This window comes from Impatiens glandulifera, chromosome 9, assembly GCF_907164915.1.
Source record: "Impatiens glandulifera chromosome 9, dImpGla2.1, whole genome shotgun sequence".
Taxonomy (NCBI): Eukaryota; Viridiplantae; Streptophyta; class Magnoliopsida; order Ericales; family Balsaminaceae; genus Impatiens; species Impatiens glandulifera.
This window is the reverse complement of record NC_061870.1, coordinates 34233359-34246089: the sequence shown is the minus strand read 5'-3', so window position 1 is coordinate 34246089 and position 12731 is coordinate 34233359. Positions and strand designations below refer to the sequence as shown.

At 34.4% G+C, this 12731-nt stretch overlaps 2 protein-coding genes across 3 annotated transcripts; both read left to right on the top strand.

The window, feature by feature from the left end:
* The first annotated feature begins 1408 nt into the window (after nucleotides 1-1408).
* LOC124913822 (protein argonaute 1-like) lies at nucleotides 1409-9148 on the top strand. Its single transcript, XM_047454241.1, has 22 exons — nucleotides 1409-1602; nucleotides 2520-3406; nucleotides 3493-3701; nucleotides 4210-4359; nucleotides 4502-4635; nucleotides 4826-4935; nucleotides 5248-5354; nucleotides 5435-5573; nucleotides 5645-5761; nucleotides 6239-6346; nucleotides 6462-6533; nucleotides 6659-6781; nucleotides 6856-7021; nucleotides 7096-7355; nucleotides 7455-7597; nucleotides 7687-7749; nucleotides 7834-7897; nucleotides 7985-8120; nucleotides 8200-8273; nucleotides 8370-8464; nucleotides 8552-8583; nucleotides 8674-9148. Exons 2-22 carry the CDS (start codon nucleotides 2528-2530, stop codon nucleotides 8883-8885), a joined length of 3393 nt encoding a protein of 1130 aa, XP_047310197.1. The 5' UTR covers nucleotides 1409-1602; nucleotides 2520-2527; the 3' UTR covers nucleotides 8886-9148.
* Nucleotides 9149-10046: 898 nt separating this feature from the next.
* LOC124916810 (ATP-dependent Clp protease adapter protein CLPS1, chloroplastic) lies at nucleotides 10047-12385 on the top strand. Of its 2 annotated transcripts, none has more exons than XM_047457576.1 (3): nucleotides 10047-10203; nucleotides 11648-11801; nucleotides 11889-12385. In XM_047457576.1, exons 1-3 carry the CDS (start codon nucleotides 10140-10142, stop codon nucleotides 12151-12153), a joined length of 483 nt encoding a protein of 160 aa, XP_047313532.1. In that variant the 5' UTR covers nucleotides 10047-10139; the 3' UTR covers nucleotides 12154-12385. The 2 variants fall into 2 exon arrangements, with proteins under 2 accessions (XP_047313532.1, XP_047313533.1); XM_047457577.1 differs by having other exon boundaries at nucleotides 10068-10203; nucleotides 11651-11801.
* The last annotated feature ends 346 nt before the right edge of the window (nucleotides 12386-12731 follow it).

Below are 12731 nucleotides of genomic sequence, written 5' to 3'. Positions count from 1 at the left end.
CTAGATAAATCAAATTCTATTTTCAATTTAATAAAATAAAATATATATTTTTTCATAACAGTACATTATATACATTTAAATAAAATATATTACACAAATATTAAAATAAAATACATTAAATAAAATTTAAAATAAAATACATTATAAAATATATCAAACTTATTAAAATAAAATAAATATTTTTATCAAAATGTATAATAATACATTGCATAAATTTTAAAATAAAATATATTATATAAAATTCAAATACTGAACACTAAAAATTAAAATAAAATACCCTATAAAATAAGTTAACTTAGTAAAACTTATTAAAATAATATATATATATATATATATCTTTTTTTTCTTTAATAAACCTTACTATACATTTTGTTTTAGTTTTGTTTAATATATTTTATCTTCATGTTGATGTAATTTAGAAAAATGAATAAAAAAATATTTAATTTGAAAAATTGAATGAGAATAATCATGATCCCAGTATATATTTAAACATAAATGCTAGTTATCCTAAAAGTTATAAAAGATTTACAAAATATTTTTGTCACCATAGACAATAAAATCAAATATACTTTATCATTCAAATTATAAAAAGTTATATATTTATCTTAAAGTAATTAACTTTATTATTCTCACATCCCTTTCATTAATATAGTCATGTTTATCTTCAATTTTCACCCAATTAATGGATACACATTTATAATCTTTACAGATTACACTAATTAATTATATCATTAAAATATTATTATTTTTGAGCAGTTACTCTTCTCATTTAAGAAAATTTATTTGAATGTCATTAAATTTAAAATTATTTAAAAGTAATAATTAAAAATATTTTAATTAATTACAATTATTAATTAATATTTCAAAGTTTGACTTTATACCTTTTAAATATTAAATAATAAAAATATTTTGATTATTAAAAAAAAAGTGAAATAGTTCAAAAACATGACTTAGAAATGTTTGAAGAAAATGTTTTTGGTCTTGTTTGATAAATAATATTAAAATCTTTTTGACTTAAATTATTAAAATATTCTTATATTTTAGAATTAATAAAAAAGTAATTTTAGTATTTAAATGTATAAAAAAATAATTAAAATAATAAATGAAAGGATGGTTAAAATGTTTGAAAACCCAAAAACCACGAACAAACAAGGTCCAAATTATTAAAAATAAATTAAATAATAGATGAGGAGATAGATATTATTTGAAAATAAATAGTTAATTATTAAATTATCCTGGTCAAACAAACAAGACTCAGAATTCTTGAAAAAGAAAATTTGTGGGGCCTGTTTGGCAACGTGGGCTTTGAGTAGGGTCATTCACGGTAAACGGGGACTGAAAGGTAATTTCATACATCTAACACAGCCTTAAAATACAGGCTTTCTGCAGTAGCGTGAGGGGTGAGAGAAGTATTTATTTTCCGCCACCTCACCGTGTTTCTCTCTGTCTCTTCCCCTTCCCGCATAACTTCTCTCTTTCGTTCTCGTCGTTCTTGAACGGCATCGTCTCTTTCTATCCCGAAATCGCCGTGATTCGCCGAAGTGATATCGATTACTTCACTCGTTGCAGACCGCAGAAGCAGATTTTCTGAGTTTTTTTGAGGTAAATAGCATTTGGATTAGGGTTTCTTTGTCTATTTTCCGCCTCTTCAATTCTTGAGCAGATCTTACCAGATCTCCATAGATCGCACATTTTGAAGAGTGTTTACGTTGTTCTTATGTATCTCTGAAGGTTTTTGTTATACATGTTTTTGTGTTTTCTATTTTTCTTTGATTTTTTTCACGAGTTCAAGTCTTTTAGAAGAAAATGACTGCCCTAAGTGAACAAACTTTACTATTAAGAGTGTTTATGTGCTACTTTATGTTTGTTTAGTTGAACAAATACTTGTATGAATGCTTGCTGTTGGTTGACATTCTGAGGAGAGGAAAGTACGTTGATTTAGTTTTAAGAGTTTGTGTTCTATTCCACTTTCTGGCGATGTATTTTGCTCAGGTGTATCAAATGCTTCATATGCTTATCCTCTTTTTTTTCTATTGATTTCCACGATGGATGGTTTAACTGAACAGGTGACCGGAACATAACCTTGATATCTTCATGAATGATGTCTTAACTTCACAATGCAAATGCTTGTCCTCTCTTCAGATTTGGTCTTATATTAGTGATATAGGATTAACATTCATTCTATTGAACAAAAATGTGTTTCCGACTCACATTACTTTTTTTTTTTTTTTTTATGTTTTTACCAGTTGATTACAATGGTGATTAATAGCTAGATACCTTTAAAATGCATGTCAACAATGATTTTCTTACATACTAGAAAATTGTTTAGAGTCTCTTATTCCATGTATCCTGCCTACTGTTACTATTGGATATAATGGGTGGGAAGAGCTGATTGTATTATTCGCCAACAAAGTTATTATGTTTTTTTAATGCATAACAAGTTACATTGCTATATCATAAAGTATCCTTTATGCTCTGCCGTTTTTTTGCACAACTTACCTATACTATGTTTAATGCAGCTATTGCAATGGTGAGGAAGAAGAAGCCAGATACCTATGGCGGTGAGAGCTCTGAATCCCATGAAAGTGGTGGCTACAATCCTCCAGCACAACAACAAGGATATGGTCCCCAAGGAGGAAGGGGTTTGGACTCTCAGTCGCATCATGATCAAGCAGGATATGGAGGCCGTGGTGGACCTCCACAGCGCGGTGGGATGCAACCCCAGCGCGGTGGAATGCAACCCCAACACGTGCAACCCCAGCATGGTGGAATGCAGCCCCAGCGAGGTGGAATGCAGCCCCAGCGTGGTGGAATGCAGCCCCAGCGTGGTGGAATGCAACCCCAGCGAGGTGGAATGCAGCCCCAGCGTGGCGGAATGCAGCCCCAGCGCGGAGGAATGCAGCCCCAGCGCGGCGGAATGCCACCCCAGCAATACTATGGTGGCCCCCAAGAATATTCTCAACAAGGGAGGGGTTCTCAACATTATCCTCGTGGACCATCACAACAGCGCCATGGCAGTGGTGGCATGGTTAGTGGACGCGGAAGTGGACCTTCGGATGGTGGGCCTTCAAGGCCACCATTTCCCGACCTGCACCAAGCTTCCCAGGCCTCTTTCCAGCCAGGGGTAACCACACCGCCCATAGAAATTCCGGAAGAAATTCCTGCCGAAACAATACCCTCATCAAGTGCAGTAGACCCTAGCACCTTGCAACTGTCCTTGGAACTTCAACAGATGTCTGTCCAGGAGGAAGGGTCGTCTAGCCAGGCCATTCAACCTATTGCACCTTCTAGCAAGTCTATGAGGTTCCCTCTACGGCCAGGGAAAGGCAGTACTGGGGTGAAGTGCATTGTAAAGGCTAATCACTTTTTTGCTGAATTGCCAGACAAAGATCTGCACCAGTATGATGTGAGTATATCTAATATTTGTTGTTATATTTGAAGTAGTATTTTTGCTTTGATTTGTCTCTGATGCTGTTCTTACATAATTTTTAGGTGTCAATTACCCCCGAAGTGACATCAAGGGGTGTTAATCGAGCTGTGATTGGACAACTCGTGAAACTATACAGAGAATCTCATCTTGCGAAACGCCTCCCTGCCTATGATGGAAGAAAGAGTTTGTATACTGCAGGGCCTCTCCCCTTTTCCCAAAAGGAATTTAAAATAATACTCACCGATGAAGATGATGGCACAGGAGGTGCAAGGTATATTCCCTCGCTTAACACTCTTCATTTTGTTTCCCTTATAATGTCACTTGGATGTACCTCCTCCCTGCACGATATGTCAGTAAGACTGCTATGACTTTCCCCCCTAAACACTGCCTGCCTCCCATGCAAGCACAAACCCTTTCTTTTTTTATATGTTATCTTGCTGTCTTTGTTTCATAAACACTTATTTTTCAGGCTTGGTTTGTTTAGCATTTTTTGTAAGCATCCCTTAGGAACTGGATATAACAATTAGTGATCTCAAAGGTGTTTTTTTTACAAAATTCCAGCTCAATACTCTTAATATACCCACTTTTGTGTATCTCTGAATGTACATAACCTCCATTAGAACAGCCTATACATTTCTGTGCACAATATCTTTATTAGACACCTCTATTTGAGGTATCATAAATGCTAGATTATTTATGCATTATTGAGGTCTGTTGTTGAATATTGATTTGTTTCATTCATAGTAGATTCTCTTATCACTGGTCTTCTTGTGACACAGGCGAGAAAGAGAATTCAAGGTTGTGATCAAGTTTGCCGCTCGTGCTGACTTGCATCATTTAGGATTGTTTCTTGAGGGCAGACAGGCTGATGCTCCGCAAGAAGCTCTACAGGTTCTTGATATCGTCCTAAGAGAATTGCCGACAATGAGGTAAGCTACATAATTTTCTATGAAAACATTGTGAAGCCCTGTTTCCTTCATTTAGATTAAACAATATTATTTGTAATACATATCACTGGTAGCTGCTACGGTTCAAGCTGCTAATCTTGTTTCACTTCTTATTCTGGTACAGGTTTTGCCCTGTTGGCCGCTCCTTCTATTCTCCCGATTTGGGAAGGAGGCAGCCGTTGGGTGAAGGACTGGAAAGCTGGCGTGGTTTTTACCAGAGTATTCGCCCAACCCAGATGGGACTGTCTCTGAATATTGGTAAACATGTTTATTTCACATGTTTCCATTTGCAAAAAAAAAAATCAATTCTTATTCATCTGTACAGGGAAAAGTTATTTTATCTTGCTACTTGATTTTTGTATTCTGTTTTCTTTTTTTGTTTGCTTACCAGTTTTGAATTTGTTCATAGTTTTATGTAACTAATATGTCATATTTTTGTTGGGTTCAGACATGTCGTCCACTGCCTTTATTGAGCCATTGCCTGTCATAGATTTTGTCACCCAGCTTTTGAACAAGGATGTTGCTTCTAGACCATTGTCTGATGCTGACAGAGTCAAGGTGAGACATTTTGAACTTGCATTATTATTTGGTTCATTTGTTTACGTTGATTGTTGTCTATTCAGATTTATGGTTTCTCTTATGTTCTTCTTTTCTCTATCCAAGAAGGATTCACTTTAAGTTTGCTTATAATTTCAATTCTTTTTTTTTTTTTTTCAGTTTTATCTTAAACTGTATCAATACTAGTAGTTTTATTATTAATGGATTTATATCCTTTTTGTTATTGAGAAGCATGTTTTCACAATGAAGTTTGATTCTGCACTCATTTGATAAACTTCTATTATCTGACATCTTCTATTGTCTGTTTCATAGATTAAGAAGGCTCTTAGAGGAGTTAAGGTGGAAGTTACGCACAGGGGCAATATGTGCAGGAAGTACAGGATATCTGGCTTAACGTCGCAGACGACTCGTGAACTAACGTATGCTGTGTTTTGTAATTTTTGAACCTTGATTATTAAATTTATCAATGTGTCTAAAACATTACTGTCAAAAATATCAGCTTCCCTGTTGATGATAGAGGCACTGTCAAATCCGTTGTTCAGTACTTTCAAGAGACATATGGCTTCATCATCCAGCATACTCAGTGGCCTTGTCTACAAGTTGGTAACCCACAAAGACCTAACTATTTACCAATGGAGGTGAGCTCTTGCAATTATTCAAAACATTGTATTTTGTAAAATTCCTATATACTAACCTTGCATAATTTTAGGTCTGCAAAATTGTTCAAGGGCAAAGGTACTCTAAGCGTTTGAATGAGAGACAGATTACTGCTCTGCTCAAGGTTACTTGTCAACGCCCGCAGGAAAGGGAATACGACATTCTGCAGGTTTGTATTCATTGAACATATCAATTTCATATTTTAAACTTGACTTTTAACATTCCTAATAGTTGGTATTCCATTTTGGCCACTTTCATTAGAATTCATTGTGGAATTTTATACAAAGTTGTGCCATTTTAGCATTTAATATGCTGGAGATATGGGTTGATGAAAATAATTCTCTCAAGCCCTCTTCTTTTCTGTTATTAAATATTTTCTAATAAACACAACCTTTGCATCTTTTGATACCAATGTACAGTTTTCCATGCTCTTTTCTTTTGGTTGTTGCCCATTAAGAAATAAATAAATTGCTTTATGGTCTTAAATCTAGGTTATACATTAGAGTTCAATCACTCAGTCTAATATTGTGTTATTTTTCTTTTTATTTTCCCTTTTGTTGCAAAGTATTTTACCTATCCCAGGAATTCCCTCTTCTGCCTTTATTGGTTCTTGATTTTTCTAAGTGATTGTCTTGGTCTTCTACAGACTGTCCGTCACAATGCTTATGCCCAGGACCCGTATGCGAAAGAGTTTGGAATCAAAATCAGTGATAAGCTTGCTTCGGTTGAAGCACGGATTTTACCAGCTCCTTGGGTAATTAATGGCCATGTCATTTAGCTTTTAATTCATTACTCTTGAATTATTATGTCATATTTTATTATTAGTGTTCTTTGACTTTGCTCTCTTACAATTTTAATTGCATCTTCAGTTAAAATACCATGACTCTGGGAGGGAAAAAGACTGCCTTCCACAAGTTGGTCAGTGGAACATGATGAACAAGGTAAACGCTAAAGTCCATGTTGTATTTGAGAAATAGTTGGAATGTAAACATGTTATTGCTTCACTCTCTTCCTCATTGTTGATGTATGGAGATTCTTTAATATTTTATTTTATCCAATTTTGCAGAAAGTTGTCAATGGTGGGAAGGTAACCAGTTGGTTTTGTCTTAACTTTGCACGCAATGTACCTGATAACATGGCTAATAGTTTTAGTGCTGAGCTCGCACAAATGTGTAATGTGTCTGGAATGGTAAGGATCATTAGAGTTATTTTACATGTCTGTTATTCAGAAGTTGTCTAGTAAAATAACTGAGCTTTATATAGGCATTCAACCCACAACCTGTGCTCCCGTCAATTAATGCTCGACCAGATCAAGTGGAAAGGGTTCTGAAAGCCCGTTTCCATGAAGCCATGACAAAATTGCGACCCCACGGAAAGGAACTGGACCTTTTGATTGTTATTCTTCCGGATAACAATGGGAGTCTTTATGGTACAGATTAAATCCTTTTATCTCATCCTTTGATTGTCATGTTCCTAGTAACAGTTGTATAATTCAATTTATAGGTGATTTGAAGCGGATATGTGAGACAGATCTTGGTGTTGTATCTCAATGCTGTTTGACAAAGCACGTATTCAAGATGAGTAAGCAATATCTTGCAAATGTGGCTTTGAAGATCAATGTGAAGGTTGGTGGTAGGAATACAGTTCTTCAAGATGCAATATCAAGGACCATACCTCTCGTTAGTGACATTCCCACTATCATTTTTGGAGCTGATGTGACCCATCCCCATCCCGGCGAGGACTCAAGTCCCTCTATTGCAGCGGTAAAACACTACTGTCTTATAAGTTTCTGTTTGTTAGTTATAGATTTATTTTATAATTATCTTCTCTTCTGTCATGCTGCTAATCATCACTCGATGCAGGTCGTTGCTTCACAGGATTGGCCTGAGATCACCAAATATGCTGGCCTCGTATCTGCTCAAGCGCATCGACAGGAACTTATCCAAGATTTGTTCAAGAGCACGACTGATCCGGTTAAGGGAACTATAACTGGTGGCATGATAAAGTAAATTAGTCTCATAATCCAACTCTATTCAATTATTTTCAATTCTATTACTTTTGTATTAATTGCATCTTTCTTTTTATATTTGTCAGGGAACTTCTCATATCATTTCGAAGGGCCACTGGACAGAAACCCTTAAGGATTATATTCTACAGGTACTGTTATGTCTCTTTTCTTATTTGAACATATTTTCAACTAGATTTACCAAACTTAATGAATTTGGTATTGATTCTGTGCAGGGACGGTGTGAGCGAGGGTCAGTTTTATCAGGTCCTCCTTTATGAGCTTGATGCAATTAGGAAGGTGAAAACTCCTGTGATCTTATTAATCTATTCCTTTTAGTTTAATGTTTAATATGTGTATAATCATGACCTATTTCCAAAATTTCAGGCTTGTGCTTCATTGGAAGCAAATTATATGCCTACAGTTACATTTGTCGTTGTCCAGAAGCGTCACCACACTAGGTTGTTTGCAAACAATCACCGTGATCGCAATACAATAGACAGGAGTGGGAATATTCTTCCTGGTAAGTGAAACTGAGTTGGTGCCTTGAATAATTATATTTTTATATCATTCTCACCTGGGTGAAATATCCACTTGTGTAGGTACCGTGGTGGATTCTAAGATATGTCATCCTACAGAGTTTGACTTCTATCTCTGTAGTCATGCCGGAATTCAAGTGAGTTTTATGGTTTACAATTGTTGAGGATGTATATATAAATTATAAAAAAGATTTACTCTTAAAACGGATGTTGTCTTATTGTGTATTTTGCAGGGTACCAGTAGGCCAGCCCACTACCATGTCTTGTGGGATGAAAATGAGTTCACTGCAGATGGCCTTCAGACTTTGACAAACAACCTATGTTATACGTATGTGTACCTTCAACCGCTACCCTAGTTCAGTTTGATTTGTAATGGATTCTGTAATGAATTGTGTTTTGGTGTTTTTTATTGTAGATATGCAAGGTGCACCCGTTCTGTTTCTATAGGTAAGAAAGATACGGCATAGTTATATTTCTGTGATTTTTGCTTTAAACAATTCTCAAATTGACTGACTCGTCTGTTTGTTTATATGGCAGTCCCGCCTGCGTATTATGCGCATTTGGCTGCATTCAGGGCACGTTTTTACATGGAACCAGAGACATCAGACAGTGAATCTATGTCAAGTGGTGTAGCCGGAGGACGTGGTGGAGCAGGACAGCGTAACACAAGGGCACCGAATCCAAATGCTGCTGTGAGGCCTCTTCCCGCACTGAAGGAAAATGTCAAGAGGGTCATGTTCTACTGCTAGACATCCGGATTGATCTACTAGCCTTTCCTATCCTATAATTATATCTATCTTTTTACTATGTTTGATTTGAATGAGCATTGTGATGCTAAAACTCTACTCTAGTCTTCTTGTGAGAACCCTCCTCTTCTACCTTTGTTTGACCTAAAACTCTCTACCTTTTGATTGTTTTGTGGTTTGTGGTGTTTCAAGTACTGAATGGTTTGTTGTTGGATGTTTGACTCAGATACTGTTTGCTGAGAGTTGAATGCTTTTGAAATTTTAATCAATTGTTGTTGGATGTTTATTTGAACAATTGAACCTGCATTTATGTTATTGGTAAGTAAGTCTTGGTATGGATATTCTCCTTTATGTATATGCGCCAATCTTGTAGACAAGAAGACACTTCAATTGATTCTCTCAAAATGGTAAATCATTTTAACTCCCTTTTTATTATGTAAATTTGTGATTTCTTTCTATGTCATTTGTCTTTGTAAGTTTTTTGGGGCGATCTTTATACTTCTGGATTACTCCCTCCGTTTATTATGTTTTTGCTTTTATAAAAAATAACTTATTTTGGCTTATTTTATAAATTAATTTGTTAAATTATTTGGCCACCATGGAAAGATCATCACACTTTTCGAGTGGTTGGTAATTGCTGACCGTATATGGCCTTGAATTTTTCTAGATATTTTGTATACAAATTCTAAATTTATTTATCTGCATCACATCATTAACCTCAAAATCAATATTCCAATAAAAAGTCATTTGTTTTTTCTCCAGAGCATTTACTTTTGATTTTTTTTTTTCAGGGACTTATTTATTATTCAATTTTATAATACTTTCTTACTCATCGTTTAAAACTACATCGATTAATCTCATACTTACATGTTGAACTTTTATTAATTTTCTTTAAAAAATTCCCTAAATTTGTACTTGAATGTTCGATTTATACATAAATGCGTTAAGTTTTGGTTTTTATTTCTTTCTAAGCGAAAACATTAGCTAGCTTTCTATATTCAAATTTTAAAAAAAAAATGTTAACAAGTTGTTATTAATATTGGTATTGCTTAGTAAACAAAATTTACCATAAAATGGAGTAATAAAAACTAAATTATTTATTAATGGATTTGATTGATAATATATAAAAGAAAGAAACTATTTTTATCTCTTTCTAAATTGACCATTTGATTATTACATAAAATGTGAAGGAAATTCAGTAAGCTTGTTGTGGTCGGAGGGCGAAGAGAGAGTGAGAAAGAAGGAGAGAGACGGACCATGGAGACTACCATCTGCGGTCGAATTGCTCTTTCCCCGAATCACGTCTTCCACCATAAGCAAGGTACTTCTTCTCTCATATGTCTGGATTTACTTTTGATTCTTCACCTGTTTGTTATTGGTTAAAATAGTCGCTACATCATCCAATTTCCTATGTCTCTTTGTTTCGTATTCGAACAATTCAATGCGTAGCCTATTTTCTACGTGAAACTCTCAATGTAAATGAAGTGCGGTCACTTAGCTTCATTGATTTGTTCTTAAAATTGGAAATTACGTAGATTTGATAGACTTGATTGTTTACTTAAAGGTTCCTCTACTGTAGGTAGACCATTTCGAATTAAGGCTGCTTCAATTGATTGTGTCAATTATGTTAAATGATTGATTGCTCATGTTATTCACTAACTCAACTTATTAATCAAGTTTTTTGTGTTTGAAGAGTTAATTGGATTATTAATTGATATCTATTCAACTGATACTGAAGATGCATTTTCTGTATGTTAACAAGTTCTAGGTTGAATAATAATATCTTTAAGTTATCAGAACATCAAGATGAAATGTAACAATGAGTAAATGTTAATTCTTGTTATTTTAGATCTAGGTCTCTTGTTCACTTTACCTTTATATAGGTGTTGAGATGGTTAAACTAGAAAGCAGAGAACTTATGAACTCTTCTCAAGTGTTAGACGTGTAAACTGACCAAGGAAATATAAGACAAGACAAACCTTTGTTGGTTACATATCTTAATGCATCAAGTCTTTTAAGTAGTCTTGTTATAGCCAAAATATAAAAGTTGTAAATAAACATTATCATACAAACCTACCACTTTTTCATGGTTTGGTAGAAAAGAAGTTGCTCATGTTCATCCAAAAAGTTTTTGAAGTTTAGGTGTCATAATATGTTACTTGTTTTATGCAGATCATGTACAGCACCTTTTCATTTTGAATGTCATTACTATATCTGTATGCTTTCTGGCATGATTGTGTTTTAACTTAAATTTGTATGGAAAAAGAAATCATATTTTACGAGTATTTGGTGGTTTTTATAAACTATAGGATCATATTTGGATCATGAACTACAGTTCCATTATTGTAATCTATACTGTTATAGTTGAATGTCCTTATAATTTTATTAACAATACTTCATTTCCATTTGATTATCAAAGGCCTTCATGTTTGAAATTTAATTCCTGAAAGCTAATAATTATTCATCATATAAAAATAAAGTCAAGACCATTGTGAAATGAATATGAGAAGACGGAAGCCCTAACAAAAAGAAGGAAGGGAATGTATGAGGAATGGGCCAGAGGCCAGCATATTAGGACAGGTTATGGGGCTAAAATGTAAGAACTGAACTGAATCCATTAATAGAAGGATAGGTGATTTCAGTTAGTGATTGTGAACTTTCAATTTGATATACTTTGAAAAGGTAAACAAAAATCTTGTTTTTTTCTAGCAATAGAAGGTTATTTGATTGATGAATGGAAACCTGACAGTGTTGTCTTATGACAGGAGGAGATAAGCAGCAATCTCTTAACGGACGATGCACAAAAAGGACAATGGTTATGTCTGTTTCAGCGATGGGATCTGGGAAAGGTGGAGGATTGTTGGATAAGCCTGTTATAGAGAAAACAACACCCGGTCGTGAATCAGAGTTTGATCTGAGGTATGTATATATATATGTATTTGCAGACTATTAAGAGTGTTTTTTTTTTCTGCTGCCGGTTGTTGATTGATGATTAATAATATACAGAAAATCGAGGAAAATGTCGCCACCATATAAGGTACTATTGCACAACGACAACTACAACAAGAGGGAATTTGTGGTGCAGGTGCTGATGAAAGTGATACCAGGGATGACGGTTGACAATGCAGTGAATATAATGCAAGAGGCTCATCACAATGGACTGGCTATGGTTATTGTTTGTGCTCAGGCAGATGCTGAAGAGCATTGCATGCAGCTGAGAGGTAATGGTCTTCTAAGCTCAATTGAGCCTGCCAGTGGTGATACTTGCTAGTTAAAGCTTTTACTCTGTTTTGTGAGATACTAATCTCAAAACAAAGTAAACATCCTATTACAAACCTACCTATTATCTAGAATCTAGAGACCAAAAAATTATAAAAATAAAAAAATTGAGTAATGTTGATATGTACATATAGTACTTTCATCTCTTCCATCTTCAATATGCATGTAATACAACAACACATTATGAGATAAAACAATTCAGATACACTTCAATCTGTCTTCAACTATAATTCATGTACACACAACAAGCATTTACTACTATTACTTTTAAGCGTGGCATCGTGGTCTGATAATTTAGGAACCAAAAGTTTTGGGTCAAAATCGGTCGCATAGGGTATAGTGACCGAAAAAATAGGGACAATTTGTTTTCTATAGTTTATACTTTTGTTTGTTTGTTTATAAGATAAGAATTTTAGTATTTCTATTTTAATCATCATTGCAAGCATTTTCATGTGAAGAATCAAGTATCCTAAAGTTATATAACATTAATCGTGTCACCTATAAATAAACTGTTATCTCTTTATTATTAAAAGAGGAAATATAATGTTTAATAATTAATATACATGGTAG

Bases quoted from the DNA above. Each gene is read 5' to 3' on its own strand.
- LOC124913822 (XM_047454241.1), top strand. From the start codon at position 2,528: ATGGTGAGGAAGAAGAAGCCAGATACCTATGGCGGTGAGAGCTCTGAA. The intron at 4,360-4,501 runs GTAAGCTACATA...ATTCTGGTACAG, and splicing joins AGAGAATTGCCGACAATGAG to GTTTTGCCCTGTTGGCCGCT. The intron at 8,121-8,199 runs GTAAGTGAAACT...CCACTTGTGTAG, and splicing joins GAGTGGGAATATTCTTCCTG to GTACCGTGGTGGATTCTAAG.
- LOC124916810 (XM_047457576.1), top strand. From the start codon at position 10,140: ATGGAGACTACCATCTGCGGTCGAATTGCTCTTTCCCCGAATCACGTC. The intron at 10,204-11,647 runs GTACTTCTTCTC...GTCTTATGACAG, and splicing joins CGTCTTCCACCATAAGCAAG to GAGGAGATAAGCAGCAATCT. The intron at 11,802-11,888 runs GTATGTATATAT...AATAATATACAG, and splicing joins GAATCAGAGTTTGATCTGAG to AAAATCGAGGAAAATGTCGC.